At 44.4% G+C, this 26,869-nt stretch overlaps 2 protein-coding genes across 9 annotated transcripts in view; one reads left to right on the forward strand and one right to left on the reverse strand.

Moving 5' to 3' along the window:
* Positions 1-26,869, forward strand: part of ARSB (arylsulfatase B) — a 320,071-nt gene that overhangs the window by 212,591 nt on the left and 80,611 nt on the right. Inside the window, exon 7 of one of the 7 annotated variants that reach the window (XM_063963586.1) lies at positions 21,547-21,619. The exons of 5 other annotated variants lie outside the window; for them this stretch is intronic. In XM_063963586.1, coding sequence (XP_063819656.1) covers positions 21,547-21,554 — 8 coding nt within the window. In that variant the 3' untranslated portion in view covers positions 21,555-21,619. Of the gene's footprint in view, positions 1-16,524; positions 18,350-21,546; positions 21,620-26,869 lie in introns of those variants that run through there. One more of the 7 variants, XM_063963569.1, reaches the window with a different exon arrangement.
* Positions 1-26,869, reverse strand: part of LOC135057856 (uncharacterized) — a 263,586-nt gene that overhangs the window by 177,554 nt on the left and 59,163 nt on the right. The gene's annotated exons all lie outside the window — the stretch shown is intronic.

Raw genomic sequence — 26,869 nt, forward strand, 5'->3', positions numbered from 1 at the left:
TCTGCATTGACTGTAATAACTATTCTCTTCCAGTAACTGAGAGAATGTCGTAACGTTTACAGGTCACTTGCAGTAGCATTTATATCTGTGTCACTGTTTATCATTACACACTTCTAAAATATCCCGTGCATAATGGAAAATGATGTCAGTATTATTCTCAAGCTTTGAACAATCTTAGGAGCCTGGATCTCCAATGCTCCGTTTCCTGTGGGATAGCCCTAACAAGGATAACATTATTCCTCATTGTTCTTAATAAACATCTAAGTGGGGAAGATAAACAAAACATACTGGATCTGTGATTCATCTTATAGGCTTCTCTGACATGGGTCATGTCTGACATTTAAATTGGTCATTGCTCACACTGTTTAACCGTGATTATGAGCAGAGGCAAGCTATCCCTGGACCCCTGTGTGTATACATTTCTTTCCCGGCTCATTTAGGCTGTTTTTTTTTTTTTATACATTAACATCTTCTTCACTTCATTACGTCTTCATTTCATTATTGACATTCAAAGTTATTTCCTCTGTTATATTTCTGATGCCAATTTTGTTCTGTCCACGAACCCCCGTTCAGGGATTTCCCTACTCTCAATGTTTACAATTGACCTAACTCCCTGTAAGCCCTTTATGTTAATAGATGTTGGCATCCGGCTATACAATCAAAGCTTCGTGTTGGGGTCACTCCCAGAGGATTGCCTTAGGAATATAGCATGTTATTGAAAACTTGAACCAATTATAAAAGCAGATTTCTTCTAACCCACTGACAAATCCCAAATGGAGCTGTTTAAAGAGGAAGAATCACTAATTCCAAATGGTCTATTTTGTGTGTAATTTCCAGATTGCTAAATTAGGAACAGCCTATTCCCACCGTGCGCTGTTGCCTCAATTATTAGTATAGAAATGCTACATAGCACATGCCTGTCAGAAGCTTTACGTAAACTGTGATAGAAACCACCGCACTCAAAAAAGTCAAATTCAGTTCCTGATTTAATAAGGTAGCAGTAGGTTACTGGCTCAGTAGGGAAAGGGAAATTTTTTAACAACTTTTCATTGTTTTATATATATATATATATATATATATATTTATTTTTTTAAACCAAAATGTTTCCTTTTATTGGAGCATGATATAGCATACATTAAATGTACACTTCCATATGAACATGAATTTTACACACATCCTGAACAATTGTCCATTGTACACTGAACACAGGGGTCAATTCAGACCTGATTGCTGCTGTGCGTTTTAGCACATGTCAAAGTCGAAAAATATCATGCTTCACACCGCCATATACTAACCCCATGCACATACCCGCTGCGCGTGCACTCAGTCCGCCGTACGTGCACACATCCGCAAGTTGCGTAATATCGCTCCAGCGATAGTGCGCATAATGTGGGTATTTACGGCGGAGTTTGTGAGCCTGTAGCTGGCGACTTGTTTATAGCATAGTTAACCCATATAGCGTGTTTTGTAGATAGTATTCCCCTTAATAATAACTGCAAGTATGTTTAGTGTAAATGGTTCGGGGACTTGGGAATTCCTCTTTGCATGATATGAAGGGTCAGGCAAAGGTTGAACGGTGGTGTCTAGTACCTAACTGAAGAGTATTTTATTAGAAACATTCCGGTGTTGGTTAGGAAGAGATTAATCGCTCCTGCGTATAGTTATGTCTATAAGAAGTTTATGGACATTTACTGTATTTGCAGTTCATTATCCATGCGGCGGGAATCCTGTGGATACCTCCCACCTGAGCAGTTTGAAATAGTCACAGCCCACCTGTTCAAATCCACCTATGACCTTTTGTTATAATGCAGAGACACATTCCTGTGTCCAATGAACAATGAGATTGTAGGGCTCATTGTAGTGTACTGTATGTTGTGTATATAAAGGCCACTGTCCCCTGACCGGCCAGTACTCTCTCTCATCAACATTTATCTGTCGGATAATTGGAGGACTGGATCCGGTTGCGCTAGCGAGTGTTCCCCCGTATGGTATGTTCTCTGTGGCCACTTTGTTACCCGTTTAAATGTAAGCCATTCATTCTTATTCTATGTATTTGTGTTTGCGATAGTTCGCTATTGTGTATATTTCTGTTTAGTTATTCTGTTTAGTTATTAATGTTAGGTCTGTAGTGTATAAGCTGTAAACTGTTTTCTTTTCCCTTTTACATACTAAAAATCATCTAGTAAGGTGTTGGAACCTTAACAAGTGTTTGTGTGTTTCACCATTTATTACTAAGGGTTTCTGAGCATCTCAATCGCTCAAACAGCTGGCTTAAATACTAAGGTTAATCAGTGTTACATCATTACAGTATCAAGGTATTAAGGTTTACAGTGTAAGCATATTCTGTTTAAGGTTTAAAAAGGTTATTGTCTGTGTGTACGCTCGCTGTGTGTATTCCGTACACCCAGCGCAGCGTGTGTACGTAACTTGCGTACCACGTGCGAGGTCTTTGTACGCAAATAGCGTACAAAGTGCGTAGCACGTGCACGTGGTTTAGCGGATATTACGGCTACACGGTATTCGTAAATAGCTTATGTTAAAAGGTAAATATTTAGCTTTATCAATTGGGCACTTGTCCGGTCCACCTCATATCCGCAGTCAGGCGAAAACGCGCAGACTTTATCGATCAGCAAAGGGCAGAAAGGTAGTATCCCCTGTATCCGTGTTTGTGGTTGGGGATACAGTAGTGCTGATCGGATGAGCGTCTGCGTCTGCTTTGCTTGGTTTGTAGGGATGCTGGTGAGATCCGAGGAAGGTAAGAACATACAGCTATTGTTTTAAATCTGTTTTTTTTTCTCTCTCTCTCTCTCTCTGTTTGGCGCCAATTGCGCACATAATACACGCACACACACCTGCATTTTTATTTATGTATTCTCGCATAGTCACTCTCTTGTTGCCATTAGAATTGATTGTTAGACACGTGCTGAGGAAATTTGGTGCTATTTAGTTGAGATTATAAAAGTAATATTTAAGGGAATAATTGTAAAGGACACGCACACAGCATAACAGACACTGTGTGGTGTTCGGTAAGCGATTATAGTTGAACATCGTTTACATTTATAGAAGCGTGTTATTTGCGTTACTGTGAGCGTATCTGGTCTTTCGCATACGTGTCTCGGGCAACGTGCGAGATTACGTACGCAAACGCAAAGGCCTACACGAGTGGCGTGTTTACGCAACGCAGTGTGCGGATACGCCCACTAAATTCAAATCACACGATAACTGTTTTAGTGTGGGCGGTATAGTAGCCACGCGATAATAGCACAAGTTTGTTCAGTTTCCAAAAGTTTAGTTTAAAAAGAACCTTTTTCTATTGCAAAACCCGGGGATTGAACTGTTTGCCTGAATGAAAGTAATTTCTGTACAGAAAAATCAGAGTGCATATGAGTGAACAGGAGTGAGTGTGCAAATAAAGGTATTCTTTTTGTGAACCCAGAAATCGGGATCCCGTCGGAGACCACACCAGGTGAGTGGACACTTGGTGGCGTGGGATTGGCTTGCTCACGTTAACATTGTATAAGGTAAAGGAGCAAGTAGTATCCGCAGACAAAGAGGACTGCGAAGGTTAAGAAAGCGCAGCCCCGGGGGTTGGCGTAGTACCCATATAGGCCCGTTCAGTATAACGCTCCGGCTGAAGGTTTCGCAGCCTAAACAACCGATTCCATTGGTCGCACGGCGAATAAATAATAGGTACTTATACTCAGTGCGACTGGACCGCACGCTACTGTGTACATTAGTTAGTTCACCTTGATACCCACTAAAATTTGCTGTGGGATCATAGACGCTATTTGTACATTTTAACGTGATTTGTGTAGGTTTTTGTTATTTTAAGGGAGTTTCGCTGTTCACTCAGGAAATCTCCAACAACTAATATTTACTGGGAAGGGTAGCATACTCCCACACGCCCCAGTAAATAGAGGTTATAAAAAGATCCCGAGATTGGGTACGACCAGTGGTGGGCACATTGCTGGAATTCGTATTGGCCAATAGGGGCGTGAGTGAGTGAAGGCACTTGTTGAACTTTCACCGTCGCCTTATCTCTGGGAACTTGGTTTGTTTTGTAAGAATTCGCTGAGACAGCAATATCTGCAAACAATGGGGGCCAGTTGCTCAAGTAAGGGACGACCAACAAGGGTTCACGTTGGTAGTTGTTGGCCCAAAGGGTCAGCACGGTATATAATGTGTGAGAAATACGGATCACACACACAGGTATTATGCAAAGAATGGGAACGAATGACTGAGGATGATGGAGAACAGTTCCCCAGGGTGGGCAGTTTGAATCCTGAGGTATTGCAAAATCTAAGAAAGAGGATATGTTTAATAAAATCTGCAAAACAGAGGATTAGACATTGATTGTTTACAGTTATGGCAACAGGAGAGTGAAATACAACAGGAATTAGCTCAAAAAGCAAATCCAAATCCTGGTAGAAGTCTGATAGCAACGGCACCACCACCGTATATAGTAGGGGAAAAAGTGGCTGCAGAGAATGGCATACGGGTGTACGAAAAGAGTGCACTTAACAAATATAGTAGTGATAAGAGTAAAATGAATGTTAATGCAAATGTTGATGCTAATGCTAACCCATGCAAGTTGTATCCCATTCTAAACTTCCCTCAGGAATGCGACCAGGAAGATGAGCCCACTACGATTTCAGCTCTCTCTCTAGCGGCCACCATAAACGATACTCCAGTGGGCACGGCCCAACCAGTAAGAGCGGTAGCGAAGGCCCATAGTGCAGGGACAGGTGAGTTTGTGTCTACAGGTAAGTACGGCACTGTACAATATGCTGAAACTGTTACACCACACAGTGTAGAATCAACCCAGAGTGAGGTAATTGACCTTAATCCTGTCAGGGTGATAGCGGTCCCCAATGGCAAGACCGACACAAATGGAGTCACACCCATCAGGAATATTGCAATGCATTGTCCCTGGTCCCGGGCAGAATTAAGGACAATTTTGTCTGAATTTCCCGATCCCAGAAAAGATCTAGCTGCATGTCAAAGGTTCATTTAGGACCTAGGTAACTCCACTGAACCCAACAACAAAGATTGGCGGACACTACTGCGGGCATGCCTGTCCTCTAGTATTGACCCTGTTAAATTCATTACAGATTGTAAATTGGATGCTGAGATAGCCCTCACTGACGAGTACAATCAGGAAAATGTTAAACAGATCAATCTGCAGTTAGGAGTATATTTCCCAGCCGTTGTAAAATGGAACAAAATTTTCTCCATTAAGCAAATGGAAGGAGAAACTGCTTCTGATTATTTCCACCGGGCACTGGAGGAAATGGCTAGATATACTGGGATCGTGGACATTGAGGCAAATGTACATCATAGAGAGGTAGCGGTGTCCGTATTGATGGACGGTTTAAAGGAAGTATTAAGAAATAGGGTACAAACCACTCAACCTAACTGGAGAGGTATGTCGGTGGCCGCCTTAAGAGAGACTGCTGTCGGGCACGACAGGAACATCTCAAGACGCAGGGAGTCACAGGGTGATAAGCTGATGGCCATAAGTATCCAAGCCCTTACAACAAGGCCGCCTCAGTCTAAATCTCAGACCCCTGGTGGTAAGCCTTATATGGTAAAATGTTACAATTGTAACAGGGAAGGACATTTTGCACGTAACTGCACCAATAGAAACTCACACAATGTATATCGACCCCCTAGACCAAGCATGACAAACAGTATGACACACGTAGATGGGATCAGGGACCGCAGAGACGGAGTTATGAGCCATATGCAGGAGAAACGAGAAGGTACCCACCAAAAAGAGACTGGCAAGTCTCTGAAAATTCTCAGTTACCTCCCTCACATATTGTAGCAACCAATGCGCTGCGGGAAGGTCACAATTTACAATAGGGGTGGGGCCACACCTGTAGTTTGCAGCCAGTGAAATTAATTGCGAGCCTTGGAAGTGAACCCGAGGTCACAATTGATGTAGATGGTAGGTCTCTACCTTTCCTTGTAGACACGGGGGCGGCCAAGTCAGTGTTAAATTCAACAGTGGGTATGAAGACCACTGGTAAGACAATTCCAGCCATGGGAGTAACGGGAGTAGTACAATACTACCCGTTAAGCAAACCAGCAGAGATTACGATAGGGCCTTTACAGACTAAGCATTCCTTTCTGCTGGCTGCATCGGCTCCGACTAATCTACTTGGTAGAGATTTACTGTGCAAGATGGGATGTGTCATATATTGTACTCCTGAAGGTGTATTCTTAGATATACCTGAGAATCACGCTCAGGAAGTGCAGGATATGTTAGACACCCCACAAAAGTTAATGACGCATACTGCTGTTACACATAGATGTCCGTCCAAGGTAGAGGAAATGATTTCCCAGATACCGGAATCACTTTGGACCAAGGATGGACAAGACACTGGATTGATGGCAAATGTAGCTCCTGTAGTAGTTCAAGCAAAAGATGGTAGGATAGCTCCAAAAATCCCACAGTATCCTCTGAAGCCAGAGGTAGAGTTAGGAGTTTACCCAGTAATAGAACACTTGCTACAACAGGGCATTCTGGTTAGAACATCCAGCACTGCCAATAGTCCCATCTTCCCTGTTAAAAAGAGTGGGGGGAGGGGTTACAGGCTAGTGCAGGATCTAAGGGGGATCAACAAAATAGTTGAGAGCCAATTCCCCGTAGTACCAAATCCAGCTGTCATCCTTATGCAAATCCCTCCCACTGCAAAATTTTTCACTGTAATTGACCTCTGCTCCGCTTTCTTCTCGGTACCTCTGCAGGGGAGTACAGTACACCTGGACTCGTTTACCACAAGGTTTCATCGACAGCCCAAGTATTTTCTCGCAGGCTTTGCATGATTGTTTACAATCCTTTCAACCTGAGAGTGGATCAATATTAATACAGTATGTAGACGACTTACTGCTGTGTTCTGATTCACTCGAATCGTCCTTGAGAGACACGAAACCGCTTCTGTTTCATCTTTCTGATACAGGACACAAGGTTTCAAAGGACAAGTTGCAATTATGCCAGACCAAGGTAAAATATTTGGGGCATTGTTTGACACAAGGACTGAGACACCTCACCACTGATAGAGTACAGGCAATTCATGACATGACACTGCCACAGGCTCAGCAACAGATTCGCACGTTCCTAGGAATGTGTGGGTACTGTCGTAACTGGATCCCAGGATTTTCCATACTGGCCCTACCTTTGCAGGAGATGGTCTCATCAAACAAACCAGATAGGATTTCGCACACAGATGAGTCTGAACTGGCATTTGAGAAACTCAAGCAGTGCCTAACGCAGGCACCAGCATTAGGTATGCCAGATTGTGGGAAACCCTTTGAACTGTACGGTACGGAAAATGCTGGATGTGCGGCAGGTGTCTTAACCCAGAAGCACGGTGATGCCAGCAGGCCGGTAGCCTACTACAGCGCTCAGCTAGACACGGTAGCGCGATCCCTCCCCACATGCTTGCGAAGTGTTGCAGCAATAGCATTGCTAGTGAGTAAAAGCGAAGATGTAGTGCTAGGACACAACCTCACAATTCATACACCTCATGCAGTGTCAGCCTTACTAAATTCAGCCCAAACCAGACACGTCTCATCAGCACGGTTTACAAGGTGGGAATTGGCATTAATGGCCCCTGTAAACATCACCATAAAGAGATGCAGTGCACTAAATCCGGCAACGTATCTCCCAGGTGTGCCTGGACAGGCACAAAGGGTGGGGGATGAGAATGATGGTGAAGGAGGATTTAGTACAGACACTGACTCACATGATTGTATGGAATATTTGACCCAAAATTTCACGGCAAGGCCTGACATCAGTGACAACCCACTGGAAGGTGTAGATTTTACTTTCTACACTGACGGTAGTTGTCACAGACAGACGGACTCGGGAGACTTGTGTACTGGATACGCAGTCGTAGATGACAAAGGTACCATAGAAGCGGAACCCCTGGGCCCACCTCACTCAGCACAAGTTGCTGAACTGGTCGCCCTAACCAGAGCGTGTGAATTGGCTAAAGGTAAATCAGCCAATATCTACACGGATTCTAGGTACGCCTTCGGAGTAGTTCATGATTTCGGGGCCCTATGGCGCCTTAGAAATTTCATGACGGCAGCTGGCACACCCGTGGCACATGCAACCCACATCAAAAGACTTTTAGCAGCAATACAGGAACCTGACAGAGTGGCTGTTATCAAGTGTAAAGCCCACACGTACAGCCAAGACCCAGTGTCACTTGGTAACAGCCGAGCAGACGAAGCTGCTAAATCAGCAGCCAGTACCCCCATGCAGACAGACACCACACAACTGATGGTATTTAATACTGTAAGCACACAGAAATTGTGTGAAATGCAAAATTTGTGTTCACCACAAGAAAAGGCAGTTTGGAGGTCAAAAGGATATGGCCAGGAGTCCTCAGGACTCTGGATAGATGGACAGGGTAAGCCAGTGGCACCCAGAGCATATCTTCCAAGTCTAGCAGAAGCGGCACATGGGCTGACTCATCTAGGCAAAGAAGGAATGTGTAAGTTGGTAAGAGCTTATAGGTGCGCGCCAGGATTTTCTTCCCATGCGGGTAAAAGAGCGATGACATGTCTCACCTGCTTGAGGAAGAATATTGGAAAGACAATACCAACAGAACCATCCCATATCCCTCCTACAGATGGTCCTTTCCAGGTAATACAAATTGATTTCATACAATTACCACCTTGTAGAAATTTAAAGTATGTATTGGTTTGTATTGATGTATTTTCAAATTGGGTAGAAGCATTCCCCGCTGCCACAAATACCGCTACATTTACCGCAAAGAAAATTGTGCAGGAATTTGTGTGCAGGTATGGTATCCCTAGGATAATTGAAAGCGATAGGGGTACCCATTTTACAGGTGAAGTCTTCCAGGTAATGTGTAAATTAATGGGAATTAATAGTAAGCTGCATACTCCGTATCGCCCCCAGGCGAGTGCGAAAGTGGAAAGAGTAAACAGCACTATTAAGAACAAGTTGAGCAAAGTGATGGCTGAAACAGGATTGTTGTGGCCGGAACTTTGCCACTTGTATTATATAGTATCAGAACCACTACCAGGTCCCCTCTTAATCTGTCTCCCTTTGAGATTCTGTTTGGTCGACAACCTCATGTAATGATTGACCCCCAGGATGATTTGAAATGTAACAATGAAATAACTGTAAAGTATCTGGTTAAGATGAGTAAGCAGTTAAGGAATCAAAACGACAACTTAAAGCTAGTGATTCCTGATCTGCCAGACAGTAATTGTCATGACATTGAACCTGGGGATTATGTAATGATCCGAAATTTTCTACGCTCAGGTTGCCTTATTGACAGATGGGAAGGACCATATCAAGTCTTATTGACCAGCACGACAGCGTTAAAGGTTGCCGAGAGAGAGACTTGGGTCCATTCGTCTCACTGTAAGAAGGTCGCTGACCCAGAGAGGTCCCGTGACAAAGAACAGACGGTAGAGGAAATTGTATCGTTAGAGTGTCTGTTCCAGGAAGGTTGAGATGGCACCTGAGCACTGAAAACAATAAGATCGGAGACGGTTGTCGAGCCAGATTTCTTTTTCCCTTTTGTTATTTTCTCCAGCTCCCATCTCCCTCCTTTTCTCCTTCCCTCTTCTCATTCTTCTCCTTTCCCTCCTATAAGATGGACTTGCCCCAAGAGACTGTGTTCCGGATTTTCCTGTTGACCCTGTTGTTGACCAGAGCAGTCTGTTTCGGTGAGAGTACCAGTGAGGTCGAGAAAGGATCTGGAATGGGGTCTGATGATCAGGATGGAGGCGTAGAATTTCAAGAGCAACACAATCACCGAGCAAAGGCGAGTATCAGAAAACGATCTGGTAGCCATGTTATTAATAGACATTGTGAAGGATTGTTAGCTGAAGAGAATTGTATCTGTAGGAATTGTGAAAATATAGTTGAGGACGATTGCATCAAGAAATGTCAGTCCAGTTTTAATATCAACATGGACCGGCATCCATTGAGTGACTATCACTCATTGGTGGGTAAAGTGTTAAATCAGACAGACTGTTGGGTATGCTCACAAGTACCTCAGGGCCATAGAAAGTCAGGACTAGTGCCATATCCTTTAACGGTAGATGAGGTACTTGAGTTAAAGGGTGGGAGACCGGTGGACAAGAGATTTAATATTTCTAGTCCTCCTAGTTTGAAGCTCCACCAATACCATGTAGATAGGTCCCTAATATGTTTTAACATTTCCAATCCCCGAAAGCCGGGAAATTGGGAAGTGTCATGGAACAACCAAACCATGACATTCTCACACAGAGCTGACAGAATGCCCCTAGACTCAGAACTTATACGCCAAATAGACAGTGGAAAATATTTCCGGTATAGGTACACTCTAGGAAGTAGGATCATGCGAATTGGAGAAGTATCACCAGGATACTGTGCACATGTCATACAGCCTGATACGTGTACTAGACAAATGAGAGAGTTAGGGATAGGACTGTTTTCATGGAAGGTTTGTAATATGGTTATGTCATTTGCCATCCCATATGTTCTCCCCGATGATGCATATTTCATATGTGGGAGGAAGGCGTATAAGTGGCTTGCCCCAAACTCAGAGGGATTGTGTTACGTTGGAAAAGTATTGCCTGAAGTAATGACCATTACCCATAACAAAATGAAAGACATTCACCGCAGTGCCCAAGCTCCTTACACTCACACTCATTACGAACACATCGTTAAAAGGCACCTTGTAGATAGGACAGAGCATGCGGCCTCTGATTTGATTCATGAATCCACCGGGATTCAATTCCTTCTCGCGGTAGATATCACCCGTACCGCCAGAGGAGTTATAAATTATAGGTATATTAATGCGCTAGCAAACCTGATAGACAATATCACCGAGATGTATGATGACACCTTCAGATATACTGGGAGAGAGCTGCAAGCCTACAAAACAGAGCTGGTCCAGCATAGAATGGTTCTCAATTACCTCACAGCGGTAACAGGCGGGTATTGTGTCACCCTAGCAACTCAGTATGGCGTGAAATGTTGTACATATATCACTAACAGCACTGAGGACCCAACCGAGGTTATAGATCGAAAAATGGATGATATATTGCAATTAAAGTGGGAGTTTCGAAGGAGGCACAATCTTAAACTCGCTGCTGTGGGTAATGAATTGACTGGCTGGGTGTCATGGTTGAACCCACGAAATTGGTTTTCAGGTTTAGGAGAATGGGCTCAGGGCGTCATCATGGACGTAGGGAAATTCCTCTTGTGTATCCTGGGAGTTATCATACTGATTGGTCTGGTATTCAGATGTGTTCGGAGTTTAATGAATTGCAAGCGTAGTACCAAGGTGATGAGTCTGAGGAGTGAGGGCATTGTAACAACAACTAATTTAATTTATGACCCGGCAATCGAGACAATGTTGTGATAAAATGTGATTCCACAGTCCGTTTCTTTCACCCGTTTCTCCTTTGCTTTTCTCAGAGGTACCAAGAAATCCGCCTGGAAGAAGAATTTGATGACCGTTTATACAAGACCACTGATGAACTGTGTCACAGACACCTAATGAGCTTTTAGAGACTGTAATTCTTTTTATGGACACTTGAAGAAGCTTTGTTTGCTGACAAACCGCAGAGCTACAGTAAAGATACGACAATCCGGACAAGACATCAGACAAGACATCAACAAGACCCCAATCAGCGACTGCATACTAAATCTCACATAAAATTATACGAATGCATTTATAACGCATGTTTCTTATCTTCATCTCTACAACCTCCAGGTAGTACCCCACATAGTCGACAGGTGATTTTTACATAGTAGCATTCACATATTCTCCCCCTTTATGTATCATCAACTAATGTGCACCCCATTTGTTGCAACCAAAAGCCGGAAAGAGCTCGGTAGAGTTTGACAGCCCATCCACAGACCCTTAATACGGGATAAGAAGGATTCAAATGTATACTTCGCAATACCTCGAAGCTTGATTTAGAACACGTACGGCACGATGATACATGACCCCTCAGACATGGATTTCATACACACATGCTTTCACTATCTCACTAGGTCATATCTTTCCCACCTTCTCCTCTCTTCCCTCTACCCAATCATAAAAAGGTATTCCATGATGACATATATTTTTCTGTTTGAATTGTTTAGAAAGTGGCAGTTATTGGTGACTGCCAAAGGGTGGACTGTCAAAGTCGAAAAATATCATGCTTCACATCGCCATATACTAACCCCATGCACATGCCCGCTGCGCGTGCACTCAGTCCGCCGTACGTGCACACATCCGCAAGTTGCGTAATATCGCTCCAGCGATAGTGCGCATAATGTGGGTATTTACGGCGGAGTTTGTGAGCCTGTAGTTGGCGACTCGTTTATAGCATAGTTAACCCATATAGCGTGTTTTGTAGATAGTATTCCCCTTAATAATAACTGCAAGTATGTTTAGTGTAAATGGTTCGGGGACTTGGGAATTCCTCTTTGCATGATATGAAGGGTCAGGCAAAGGTTGAACGGTGGTGTCTAGTACCTAACTGAAGAGTATTTTATTAGAAACATTCCGGTGTTGGTTAGGAAGAGATTAATCGCTCCTGCGTATAGTTATGTCTATAAGAAGTTTATGGACATTTACTGTATTTGCAGTTCATTATCCATGCGGCGGGAATCCTGTGGATACCTCCCACCTGAGCAGTTTGAAATAGTCACAGCCCACCTGTTCAAATCCACCTATGACCTTTTGTTATAATGCAGAGACACATTCCTGTGTCCAATGAACAATGAGATTGTAGGGCCCATTGTAGTGTACTGTATGTTGTGTATATAAAGGCCACTGTCCCCTGACCGGCCAGTACTCTCTCTCATCAACATTTATCTGTCGGATAATTGGAGGACTGGATCCGGTTGCGCTAGCGAGTGTTCCCCCGTATGGTATGTTCTCTGTGGCCACTTTGTTACCCGTTTAAATGTAAGCCATTCATTCTTATTCTATGTATTTGTGTTTGCGATAGTTCGCTATTGTGTATATTTCTGTTTAGTTATTCTGTTTAGTTATTAATGTTAGGTCTGTGGTGTATAAGCTGTAAACTGTTTCTTTTCCCTTTTACATACTAAAAATCATCTAGTAAGGTGTTGGAACCTTAACAAGTGTTTGTGTGTTTCACCATTTATTACTAAGGGTTTCTGAGCATCTCAATCGCTCAAACAGCTGGCTTAAATACTAAGGTTAATCAGTGTTACATCATTACAGTATCACGGTATTAAGGTTTACAGTGTAAGCATATTCTGTTTAAGGTTTAAAAAGGTTATTGTCTGTGTGTACGCTCGCTGTGTGTATTCCGTACACCCAGCGCAGCGTGTGTACGTAACTTGCGTACCACGTGCGAGGTCTTTGTACGCAAATAGCGTACAAAGTGCGTAGCACGTGCACGTGGTTTAGCGGCCATTACGGCTACACGGTATTAGTAAATAGCTTATGTTAAAAGGTAAATATTTAGCTTTATCACACAGCAGTGATCAGGTCTGAACTGCGCATGCCAGACAGCCGACGGCTGTCTTAGCCCTGTGATCGCGCAGAGGTGGTCGCTGGGCGGGAGGGGGCGGGCCAGCGGCGTTTGCCCGCCGTTTAGGGGGCATGGTCCGGGCAATGCAGGCGTGTCCGGACCGTTGTGGTAACACGCAGCCGCTGCGACCCTCACAACGACGAGTAGCTCCTGGCAGCACGGGCAGGGATCTACTCTTCCAGTACAAAAGCATCGCCGCTGTGCAATGCTTTTGTACTTGTGCGGGGAAGTCGGGCCTGACATGCGGGGCGGACTAGCCCTGTGCTGGGCGTCTCCCGCATGTCTGTGTGACTGATCGTAGATGTGCTAAATTTAGGTCAGGTCTGAATTAGCCCCACAATTTCAGTACATATTTCACAATGGTGCTATCTTAATAACGTACACATTTAGGTGAGTATAGTCAAATAGGTATAAAATAAAGTGAAGTGACCCCCGGATCATGCCCGCACAGCCCTCCCTCTCTCGAGCAAGGTTCCCGCTCCTCTATCAAAATTAGCTCTAAACCCAAATTATTCATTATTGAGAGATATGGGTCATCCTGCTCATAAACACGTGTTTCGTACCACATTGTGTTCCTGAAGCACTTCCACACCTGTTCTTTTAATGGCCGGGGCAGGGTATCTATATAACTCTCCCATGTTTCAAAGAAGCTTACTGTTACATTTTAATATATTTGAATATTAACAAGTTTGAAAGTATTATTGCATTCTCCCGAAAGGTTACACTGTCTGGTTTATTATATTTAAATACATAAAGAGTGGCTTGTGTAGACCTTAGAGAACCAGCAGTACAATTCAATACATGGTCCTGATTCTGAGTCGGAAGCACTAAAGCTATTTTTCTTCTTTTGTGCATATGTCTATATTATTATTACCAGTTATTTATATAGCGCACACATATTCCGCAGCACTTTATAGAGAATATTTGCCCTGCCCCAGTGGAGCTAACACTCTAGATTCCCTACCACATGTACACACACACATTCACACTAGGGTTAATATTTGTTAGGAGCCAATTAACCTACCAGTATATTTTTGGATTGTGGGAGGAAACCGGAGTACCCGGAGGAAACCCACGCAAGTACGGGGAGAATATACAAACGCCACACAGTTAGGTTAGGGCCATGGTGGGAATCGAACCCATGACCTCAGTGCTGTGAGGCAGTAATGCTAACCATTACACCACCTGTACTGCCCTATGCATGCATGCAGATGGCATATGCACAGAGTCAGAGATGTGATTTTGCACACAGAGTCAGAGGTGTGATTAAGGAGCACAAGAAACCTAGTCTCAGAAACGCTTAGATGTTCCTGGGTGATGACAGGGAGGTGGTTTAGCAGATCCACAGAGATGGGACGTGTTATGGGAGTATCACAGGCATGGTGCTGAAAGTAGTTGCGTACACAGGCGCTCAACCACTCATAGGAGGCCATACTCAGACTGAGAAAATGTGTCTACCATAGGGCTGGTGCAGATTTTGATTGGGCATCCATTAGTGCATCTGACAAGGAAGCAATCGGTATTTAAAAGTCTAGGGATGCTGACAATGGGCATCCCAGTCCTTGCACATTCAGACTCATGTCTGTACACCAGGGAGGGCTTTGTTTGCATAAAGTAGCAGATCTGCTCTCAGCAGAAGACAGAGACTCAGGTGCAGCTGAATCCAGCTCAGAATCAGGGCCCAGCGGGGCTTATTGCCATTGCTCTCTCATTATTTTATACGATTAAATGCTCTCAGCTTTCTGAAATGTCTTGGCTGCAGACACGCCCCAAACTGTTATACCTAAAGGAAGACTTATTGGCTAGGATGGATACTTGGGGCTTCTGGGATATTTGCAGAATGCAGGAAAGTGATTGGCTGTGGCACTACAGTTGTGCTGTAGAATCAGCCTTTATAGCTTCTTTGTAATATGTTTATTATCATTATCTTATATTTCTATGGTACCACAAAGGCTCCACTGCACTGTCCATAGGGGTAAAACGGGATGTGGTCAGGATCCCGACCACCGAGAATGCTGGCAGTGGCGCCAGGGCTATTACCACTCGTGGGTGTCCACAACACCCATAGAGTGGGAATAGAACCTGTGGCGAGCGCAGAAAGCCACTGAGCTCGCAAGGGGCTTTCTAGTGCTCGCCCCCCTGCCGACATTCTGGCGGGATCCCGGTGTCCGTATTCTCACCTCCGGGATCCCGGCTGCCAGCATTCCATCCCCAACTCGGGTCAAACATACAACAATGGGGGTCATTCCGAGTTGTTTGCTCGCTAGCAGATTTTAGCAGCATTGCACACGCTCGGCGGCCGCCCTCTGGGAGTGTATCTTAGTTTAGCAGAATAGCGAACGAAAGATTAGCAGAATTGCGAAAAGAAAATTGTTAGCAGTTTCTGAGTAGCTCCAGACTTACTCCTACACTGCGATCAGCTCAGCCCGTTTCGTTCCTGGTTTGACGTCACAAACACGCCCTGCGTTCGGCCAGCCACTCCCCCGTTTCTCCAGACACTCTCGCGTTTTATCGTGGCACGCCTGCGTTTTTCCGCACACTCCCAGAAAACGGTCAGTTTCCGCCCAGAAACACCCACTTCCTGTCAATCACACTCCGATCACTTTAACGATGGAAATTCTTCGTTCGGACGTAAGTAAATCTGAGTTTTGTGCTAAAATACTTCGCGCATGCGCACTGCGTACCATGCGTATTTTCGCCTTAATCGCTCCGTTGCAAAAATCGGCAACGAGCGAACAACTCGGTATGACCCCCAATGTGCAAAAGTACAAGATGTTACGGACAAGAACATAATGTTACGTGTGTACTGCGTGTGAGAGCTTACAATCTAGAGGGGCTATGTGTTGACGGGGAGAGGGAGCTGTTTTGCTCTACTATTTAGAATTATTTCATTTTGTTAGGGTCATATTTATTCCTAGCAGCGTCTGTTTAATGTACTTGAAGAGAGGGCATCTCCACCAAATAGTAATATTCTGTCTATTCCAGATGTCTGTATGCTGGAGACCACAGGAATACCAGCACAGATCTCCTACCAACCACCTGAGAGTTCTGCCTCCCTGGGTCAGGGAAATATACCATACAGTGACACGCTTAGTTGTAGTTCTGTGTCTAATCTGGGATTCTATGTAATGCTTAAATGCTTTGTATGTAATAGTATATACCACATATTGAATATTATAGGCAGGGACTCACTGAAGTCTGCAAAGCCATCATATTGTTTGTAAGGATTATTTTCTGTAAGTCTTCACTTGCAATCATCTCTATACTTTCCCACACACTTATACAACCACAGTGGAAAGGCTATTTATCAAAATGTGGCATAAGGCTGATTTTCTGCTGCGACTTAAAATCACCTATTGCTGCAGCCTATCATTAAAACTTGTCCGAGGCAACTTTGCGACACTCAGCTGTCCATTAACTACATTATTTACGCGGCTAACTTGATGAAGCGTGAACTCGGGTGGTGTATCCAATAGCAATAAGTCAGAGTTTAAGTCTTTGATGAGCAACCTGCTGTACAGTAGTTTGATGGCTGCACTGGATGGCCATCAAATCTTCTAAGGGGCAGCACATCGGGGCTATTTCAGATGTGGTTGGAGTTGCTATCACTGCCACTCCGATACTTGCTGTGATTTCTCCATTCGCGCCGGCAGCCGCATTCCCTGTAGGGTTCTATGGGGGATGCGATGCTGCCAGATGTATCAATATCCGAAATGTAAAGCATTTCCAAATATTGACCCCCGCAGGTTCTGCTATCTGAAGATGGCGGTAGCCCATTGAAGCCTATGGGCTATACATCACATTTGTAGCCGGTGGCCCTCAGTGCTTGTGCGGTCAGCGGGACTGCGCATGTGCAGCAGCCCCTTCAGTCCTCACAGCACATTGCAGGGATGGGCTCCTTTTTGAGGCCCTGTCCCTGCGGGTGATAAATATTGCATCCAGCCGATATGATTGCATATTGCAATGCGATCCTGGTCACTAATATCGCGCCCAGATCACATTGCACATGTGATCAATGATAAATGCACTTACCAAGCTGTCATTCACATTGGGAATTGAGCAGATACTAGGAATCCAAATGTGTGGTCCTTTCCCATTTCCCTGCCGTAAAGACACCATGTTATTTAATATCTCAATGATCTCTATAGCCTGCTCATTGGTGTTCCCTGTGCAATGCTCACTGCTATCTGCACAGCACTAAATATACTGAAGTGGCAACAAGCCCAAACAGCTCATTCAATATCCATTTCATTGTACCTAGTAAAGTGAAACATTGCTTAAATAGTTTACAAATTGTTAGCAACTTGGGTAGTATTGTAAACAACAAGCAGATGAAGGAATGACAGAATTTCAAGCAGGGCTTTTAAGTACAGATGTAAAACTGTCCAGTGGAATATTTTACCCTTACTTGTACGGTTCCCGACCACAACGTAGAGTAGAAATACAAAGCACCTTTGTTGTTAAAGCTTCACTTATAGGCTATAGGTCCCTCAAAATGTGGCATTTATAAATAGGTTGTGAAATGCCAAGCCACGGAATAGCGAAGCAGGTGTAGAACTCAACTATAGTATCAATAGAGCTTCACACCTCCTTGAAATGGTCTGTTCTTCTGCAAGTTCGATTTTCAAGAAATTCTGCCACTTAGTTCAGTTTTTAATTAAAAATGTTTTTATTAAAATCTAAATACAGATAATAAAAGAACATGAAATGTCAGAGGTGGTCCCCCTTCTTCAGGTATTGTGGTAGAACCTGTTTTAGCTGTTCTCTGGCACTCTGAGAGTTAATGCTGGGTACACCCCTAAAGATTTATCTGTCCAATCTGTCTCGTAGGAACAAAAATCTGGTAATGTATGGGAGCAAATGACAATCAACCATTTGCTCCTAAAAGCTAGAAAATTGGCAAAAATAGTTTTTCTAATAGATTTTTTAAATCATACAGCTTTAACCAATTTGTCTGAATGACCATTGTCTGTTTTTCAATGTTTGGGAGCAAATAGCCAATTGTCATTTGCTCCCATACATTACCAGATTTTTGTTCCCCCCAGGCAGATTGGACAGATAAATCTTTAGGTGTGTACCCAGATGTTGGCCTGTTCCATTTTTGAGATAACCACCTCAACTTTTAAGCAACAAATACAGTCAAAACCCAAAAAGTGTTTACAATCGCCCATATGTGTTTATTAATAAACTAGTATTTTTGTCCTGTCATTCACCGGGTCACTAGCTTGTATGACCACTATATAGCCCCATCCCCTATGTCTCTTTCCCACCCCATCCCTCAATGTTCTCTCCATCTTCATGCCTCCATGGGTGTCTCCTGCTTCATGCCCCTTTTCTGTCTCTCCAGCCTCCTGTCCCCTCTGTGTCTCTCCAGGCTCATGTACTCCTGTGTCTCTCCAGCCTCATACCCACTGTGTCTCTCCAGCCTCACACCCCACTGTGTCTCTCCAGCCTCACGCTCTTTCCCTGTGTGTTTTCAGGCTCATGTCATCCTCCCGTACCTGTTCAGACTTATGCTTCTGTTTATCTCCATCCTCATGCCACCTGTTTCTTTGCAGCCGTATGCTCTCCCTCGCATGTCTCTTTCATCTGTAGCCCCCTCCCACATCTTCCTCTCGAATTTCTGTGTCCCCATTCCAGTTGGATGGGGGGAGTGGGATTGTGGAAGGGAGCATAGGGGAGGGGTGGGGGTTGCGTTTGAGGGAGCATGGCAGGTGTCCGATCTGAAAGATGTTTTCCAAACTTTCCATCGCTGCTCCCTCCCCCAACCCCTGACTGTCTTTTTCTCTCTGTCACCCCCTGTCTCTCTATTTTCTGCTTCCCCTCTACTCTTTCTCTTTTTTCTATCTCTCTCATCGCTGTCCATCCTGTACTGTACGTTAGAACCCAGTTAGCTTACCAATACATTTTTGGATTGTGAACTAGCCCCTGTGGGATTCAAACCCATGGTGGCAGTGCTGTGAGTCAAAGCTAGCCCATTATGGTTAGGGTAGCGAGGGACACATCATAACTACACTAATTGTATTTGACATTACTAGATGTTCAGAAAAAAAGTAATTGTAAGGACCTCATCTTCTAGACCATGAAGGAGAGGTGAGATATCCCTAACCCAAATACGTCTTCATCTGATATTACCCAGATTTGCTATACAGGTTAGCTGATTTCTCAAAAGAATCAGGTTCTGAATTCACTTTATATGTAAACATTGCATAGTGCCTGTACACGTCTTGTATAGACAAAAAAGTTGTCCTGCACTGTCCCTGTTTACACGGCACAATGCTTGTATAGTGTCCTGCTCAGTCCTCCTTTACACAGGAGAGTACTTCTATTGTGTCCTGCCCTGGCCACGTTTATACATGAGAGCGCTTAATTGTGTCCTGCCCTGGTCACATTTACACAGGAGAGCACTTGTAATGTGTCCTGCCCTGGCCATATCTATACATGAGAGCGCTTGATTGTGTCCTGCCCTGGCCACGTTTATGTGAGAGCGCTTGATTGTGTCCTGCCCTGGCCACGATTAAACGTGAGAGTGCTTGTAAAGCGTCTTGCCCTGGCGACTTTTACATATGAGAGTACTTGTAAACTGCTGTGCCCTGGCCAGGATAAAGGAAAGCACTTGTAGAGTGTCCTGACTTGGCACCAGGTCAAGCTGCGTAATGTGCTTTACTCTCTCTGTGGCAACATCATCATATGTCAAAGCTCCCCTGTGGGCAGTGGAAGAGATTAAGGAGGTAGCCGGCAAGAAAATACCTTACAAAATAGTAAGTGGCACGAAGAGTTGGTATACGTTGCAGTTGTTCTCCTATGAACCCAGGGATTTTTCTTATCTATGTATAATGCAGACAACTCTAGACTATGAAGCTGTTTTATACAGCATATTTATTAACTCTAAATTAACATTCCTCATTGCCTCATATTGTGGTGATCTGGAAAGCTTTTTCAGGGCTATTTACCATGGAGATGGCCCCAGAACATGGGCCCTCATTCCGAGTTGTTCGCTCGCAAGCTGCTTTTAGCAGCATTGCACACGCTAAGCCGCCGCCTACTGGGAGTGAATCTTAGCTTAGCAAAATTGCGAACGAAAGATTCTATAAATTGCTAATAGAAATTTCTTTGCAGTTTCTGAGTAGCTCGATACTTACTCTGCCACTGCGATCAGTTCAGTCAGTTTCGTTCCTGATTTGACGTCACAAACACACCCAGCGTTCGCCCAGACACTCCCCCGTTTCTCCAGCCACTCCCGCGTTTTTCCCAGAAACGGCAGCGTTTTTTAACACACACCCATAAAACGGCCAGTTTCCGCCCAGAAACACCCACTTCCTGTCAATCACACTACGATCACCAGAACGAAGAAAAAACCTTGTAATGCCATGAGTAAAATACCAAACCTCTTAGCAAATTTACTTGGCGCAGTCGCAGTGCGAACATTGCGCATGCGCAATTAGCGAAAAATCGCTGCGATGCGAAGAAAATTACCGAGCGAACAACTCGGAATGAGGACCATGGGCTCCAAAAAGGCTACAAGTAAAGTGATCGCTAATACGTATGCGTAGCAACCCTCTCTGAAAAATGTGTTAGTGTAGCCCTTAGGCTACAATTGCTGACACGGCCGAGCGCCTAAAAGCTAAGCCTTTCATAGCTAGGTAAGCCAGACAATATCACTTTCCCCAGTATGGCAACTGTTACTGTGATCTTTAAAAGGGTCATATCTCCGATATCTGACGCAGTACCACTTCTGAAATTGCTCCGATACTATAAATTGGGCAATCTGTTTTCAGATGATAAACCACAATTTTTCTTTGCTAAATAGGCCCTTAAGAACAATTCCTACATGTGTATGACTGATATTCCAAGCAGTACAGCTAAACGGTCCCACAGATATGCACTAACTTTTCATAAGATTTTGACTATATAGTCAAAATCTCACAGATTTATCTCACCGTGTGTACACACCTTAATTTTGTTCACTCAGATCTCATTAATGTTTTGTTTTCATTTTTCCCTCAGTTAATTGACTTTGTTTGTGCCAACTGGATACCACACCCTAGAACACATTCATTAAGCTGTCTGATGTGATATATAATTGTAAAATAAATATTCAGGTCTTTATCCATTCAAGCAGCTCTTTGTGTGTGGTATTTTTTATGACGGGTGGAGTAAGACACTTGTATAGAAAAATATCTAACCCTGTTCCTAGCTTCTCTGTCTAGGCCGTAATAATAAAGAGAATCTCATTGAATAAATATCAATGTAACACAAAAAAAAATACTTTGTAACATCTTAAATGAACACATCAATCATACATTCAATGAAGGTCATTTAGGAAATAGTAAGAACATTTTTTTGCTCAGAATGTTCCCATTTTCACAGGAAGCGCACGGATTAGTACATAAAAATTGCAGGGATGGAATGAGTTGTCTGAAACTGGACAGGTCGGGTGCCCGACATTTGTGTGCTAGATACATCCCTTTGGAATTTATAGTGCACAATTAGATGCAGAAATTATATTTCGCCCAAGGGGTAGAGGGTAAAGGCCGGTCAGAGTCTTTTTTTACCCCACAGATATCGTCAGTAGTAATAAATTTAAGACAATTTAAGAACCAGAAAAAAAGATGAAGCATTCATATGATAGAGCAGGGCCAGGTGGATCAGTTAATGAGTTCATCAATGTAAAAGTTACTGTATGGCTAATATGGCAATGAGAATCATCAGTAATAGATGGGCCACTGGAAAATAATGGGTTAGGAGGCGTGCCTATGTCAGGGGACGCCTTGCAAGTTCAATAATTGGATTACTCAAAATTATTAATGGAATTATTAATTCTGGATTATACTAATAATTTCTGTAGGATAATGTGGAGTGAGTACTCATCGGTGAGTAGGGGTGTAGTATGTTATGCCGGTGCTTGGGATCCCGGCGCCCAGCTTACCGGCGCCGGGATCCCGACCGCCTGCATGCAGGCAGCGTTGTGAGCGCAAAAGAGCCCCTTGCGGGCTCGATGCGCTCACCATGCTGCGGTTACAGTGGCGAGCTACGCAAGCCACACTATTTATTCTCCCTCCGGGGGTGGCGGGAACACCGCAAGAGGGAGAATAGTTGTCGGTATGCCGGCTGTCGGGATTCCGGCGTCGGTATGGTGAGCGCTGGGATCCCGACAGCCGGCATATCAAATGCCTCCCAGTGAGTAGCAGTGTAAGAGAAAGTGGGTCATGTGTCATGACAACATTCCTAAACAAGTGTATCTGTAATAGAATGACGGAAGCAGAAGACTGATAGAAACATGGAATTTGATGGTCGATAAGAACCACTTGGCCCATCTAGTCTGAACATTTTTTTTTTCTCTCTCTCTCTCTCTCTCTCTCTCTTTTTTACCTTTTGATAACCTCAACCGTATTTGATCATTATTTCTTTGTAAGGATTTTCATATGACCATCCCAAGCATGTTTAAATTGCTCTGCTGACTTCGGGCCTTATTCAGAGATGGAAGCAGCCGCTGCGTTTGCATGGAGGGCCGCGTCCAATTGGTCTGCACACGCGCCTCGGCTGTAATGGGCGTGCACGAGCCTTCACTATGTGATCGAATTCCTGAAGGATACGATCACATAGTGATAGGCGATGGGCGTCCGGGAGTGGCGATGCAGAGTTGGGGGGAAAGGGGGGGGGGGGGCAGAAAACGCAGGCGTGTCATGGACGTTTTCGGAGCCGGCTGATGACATCACCTGTGATAGGAAACATGGAGGTAGTGCCCCTGCCGATTGCGCCATGCTGCTCAGCCAGGGGTCAACCTCTTCATTTGAGTTATGATCGCATCGCAGGGCAGCGCCACACATGCTGGGTGGTCTGCCTCCCTCCACTCTCAGCGCATAAGTTACAAAAGTGCAGTGTTGTGGCATGACCAGAAGTGAGATTGTACAATACAGTACAGCCTTTCAGTGTGTCAGGTAAGTGAAGCATGTATGTAGAGAGGAATGGGCCAAATATGCATGATGATGTGACACATTTATCAACGGGTGCAGTAAAAATCTGCTACTAAATCAGTTGCTACTGGTTAATAAATCTAAAGGTTTACTTAGTTTTTCAAATAAAAATAATAGTCACTTCTGAACCACAAATATGTATTTACCAAACCATGTTGTAATGCAAGGGGTGCAAACACATTTATTTATTTACTTTTTGCATGCAGTGTAACTAGTAGTTGCTTTTGAATGTAGCCCATAAATGCTGCTGCCTTTACTTTTTTTTACACAGCAATTTAGATTTGGGTTTGGACACGCCTCTACACGTTTTACATCTGCTCCACCTGCTTTGCTCCCGACTTGGAATCAGTCCCTAGTTTGTGCTACTAATTATACATATAGGAGTACAAGGTGGTACACAGGTCCATCTTAACAGCAGTGTAGACCCCTGGGCAAAGCAGTGCACTGGGGCCTCTACCCATCCTCCAGTGGTAGGGGTAGGGATGCTGTCTGCGCCAGCTTTGGTGTCCCGCGGGCAGTAGGGGGTGTTCTATCTTCTGCTCAGCATGTAGGACCTGGAGCAGTAATTTCTGCTAATTACTCCTTTACTGCACAGATGGTGGGAGATGGGGTGGGAGGGAAAACACTAAACTGTAAATGGGGGCACGGGGCTGAATGAAGGGGCCCCGGTACATGGCTTCCAGGGTGGTAGGGGGTGTTTAATATGCAGGAGAGGAGTGGATAGTAGAGTGGGCTTAATATTCATCATTTTAAAGTGGGAGTACAGTTTGCTTGATTGCAGATATCTCCACTTCTTGGAAATAGATTTCTTAGCTTTCAATGGGATAAACAACTAGAGAGTCCCACCTTTCAGGAGGTACTGGGGACTTGGGGATCAGAGTTTAGGAGCCAAAGCAATCCACCAACGAAAATATAAAACTGCATACCATCCGTGTGGACCTGGAGCAGGGACCAGCTGCTGGAAGGCTGATATCTCTGGTTCTGAGCATAGTAGAGCCAAGCTGCCAGTGTACAACAAAAGGGGAGAGTCACAGCTTTTGGAGTATACTCTGTCAGACAGAAACCGAGATGTCTGCCTGGGAAAAGCAATTAACAGGCTCAGATGGGGACCAACTTTGAAGTCTGATATCTCTGGTTCCCTAGGGCCGATTTAAAAAAAAAATGTGGTACCCCTGGAGAAAGAGGACCTTCAGCTATCAGCCTAGGGCCCTTATACTCCTGGGGCCCTTGGGCAACTGTCCAATTGAGCACATATGAAAAGACAGCCCTGGTGTACACCCAGATTACAGCGTCATGTACTCTTTATATTGAGAAAAAGAAACCTCTCTTTTCCTATATTAAAATAATTCTGCACAAATCCTTGTGGATGTTTGAGCAGTGTGGCCAATCAGGGAAAGGTGTAGACTGATCTGAACCAACAAATTAAGACTAGATTACTCTGGGCCAATGGGCAGACTGTATGAGCATTCCCAATTCATTCATCCCCGATCAGTCATAAGGACAGATTTCTCTCTTGAAAAGAGGACAGATGCAACACTCTGCCTACTGTATAATAATGTTTAGTATGAGTGAATATATCTGGTCACGTGGTGCAATGCGTTATCTAAAGGTGAGATTCAAATATAATATACGACAATCTCAAATTCACCTAAGAGCTTTATGGTTCATTCTTAGGGACATTGCCTGTTATGTCTAACACAGACACAGAGCAGGAAACCCCCTACTAGAATGGAATGCAGCTGTCAAAGCAATATATCCAAAGCTGCCAATATTGTACCTTCATAGTCTTTCTGTACATTTACAGTAATATACACTAGACACGTTGTGCCAATCAACCGTGTTCTTTACGTAGTTGAATGTGCTGACAACAAAATCACACAAAAATTATCAATGGAAATCAAATTTATTAACCCATGTAGGTCTGGATTTGGAGTCACACTCAAAATTAAAGTGGAAAAACACACTACAGGCTGATCCAACTTTGATGTAATGTCCTTAAAACAAGTCAAAATGAGGCTCAGTAGTGTGTGTGGCCTCCACGTGCCTGTATGACCTCCCTACAATGCCTGGGCATGCTCCTGATGAGGTGGCGGATGGTCTCCTGAGGGATCTCCTCCCAGACCTGGACTAAAGCATCCGCCAACTCCTGGACAGTCTGTGGTGCAACGTGGCGTTGGTGGATGGAGCGAGACATGATGTCCCAGATGTGCTCAATTGGATTCAGGTCTGGGGAACGGGCGGGCCAGTCCATAGCATCAATGCCTTAGTCTTGCAGGAACTGCTGACACACTCCAGCCACATGAGGTCTAGCATTGTCTTGCATTAGGAGGAACCCAGGGCCAACCGCACCAGCATATGGTCTCACAAGGGGTCTGAGGATCTCATCTCGGTACCTAATGGCAGTCAGGCTACCTCTGGCGAGCACATGGAGGGCTGTGCGGCCCCCCAAAGAAATGCCACCCCACACCATTACTGACCCACTGTCAAACCGGTCATGCTGGAGGATGTTGCAGGCAGCAGAATGTTCTCCTTGGCGTCTCCAGACTCTGTCACGTCTGTCACATGTGCTCAGTGAGAACCTGCTTTCATCTGTGAAGAGCACAGGGCGCCAGTGGCGAATTTGCCAATCTTGGTGTTCTCTGGCAAATGCCAAACGTCCTGTATGGTGTTGGGCTGTAAGCACAACCCCAACCTTTGGACGTCGGGCCCTCATACCACCCTCATGGAGTCTGTTTCTAATCGTTTGAGTAGACACATGCACATTTGTGGCTTGCAGGGCTCTGGCAGTGTTCCTCCTGTTCCTCATTGCACAAAGGCGGAGGTAGCGGTCCTGCTGCTGGGTGTTGCCCTCCTACGGCCTCCTCCACGTCTCCTGATGTACTGGCCTGTCTCCTGGAAGCGCCTTCATGCTCTGGACACTACGCTGACAGACACAGCAAACCTTCTTGCTACAGCTCGCATTGTTGTGCCATCCTGGATGAGCTGCACTACCTGAGCCACTTGTGTGGGTTGTAGACTCCGTCTCATGCTACCACTAGAGTGAAAGCACCGCCAGCTTTCAAAAGTGACCAAAACATCAGCCAGAAAGCATAGGAGCTGAGAAAGTGGTCTGTGGTCACCACCTGCAGAACAACTCCTTTATTGGGGGTGTCTTGCTAATTGCCTATAATTTCCACCTGTTGTCTATTCCATTTGCACAACAGCATGTGAAATTGATTGTCAATCAGTGTTGCTTCCTAAGTGGACAGTTTGATTTCACAGAAGTGTGATTGACTTGGAGTTACATTGTGTTGTTTAAGTGTTCCCTTTATTTTTTTGAGCAGTGTACATATATGTAATGTTGTATGTAATAT

This window comes from Pseudophryne corroboree, chromosome 1, assembly GCF_028390025.1.
Source record: "Pseudophryne corroboree isolate aPseCor3 chromosome 1, aPseCor3.hap2, whole genome shotgun sequence".
NCBI classification, from domain to species: Eukaryota; Metazoa; Chordata; class Amphibia; order Anura; family Myobatrachidae; genus Pseudophryne; species Pseudophryne corroboree.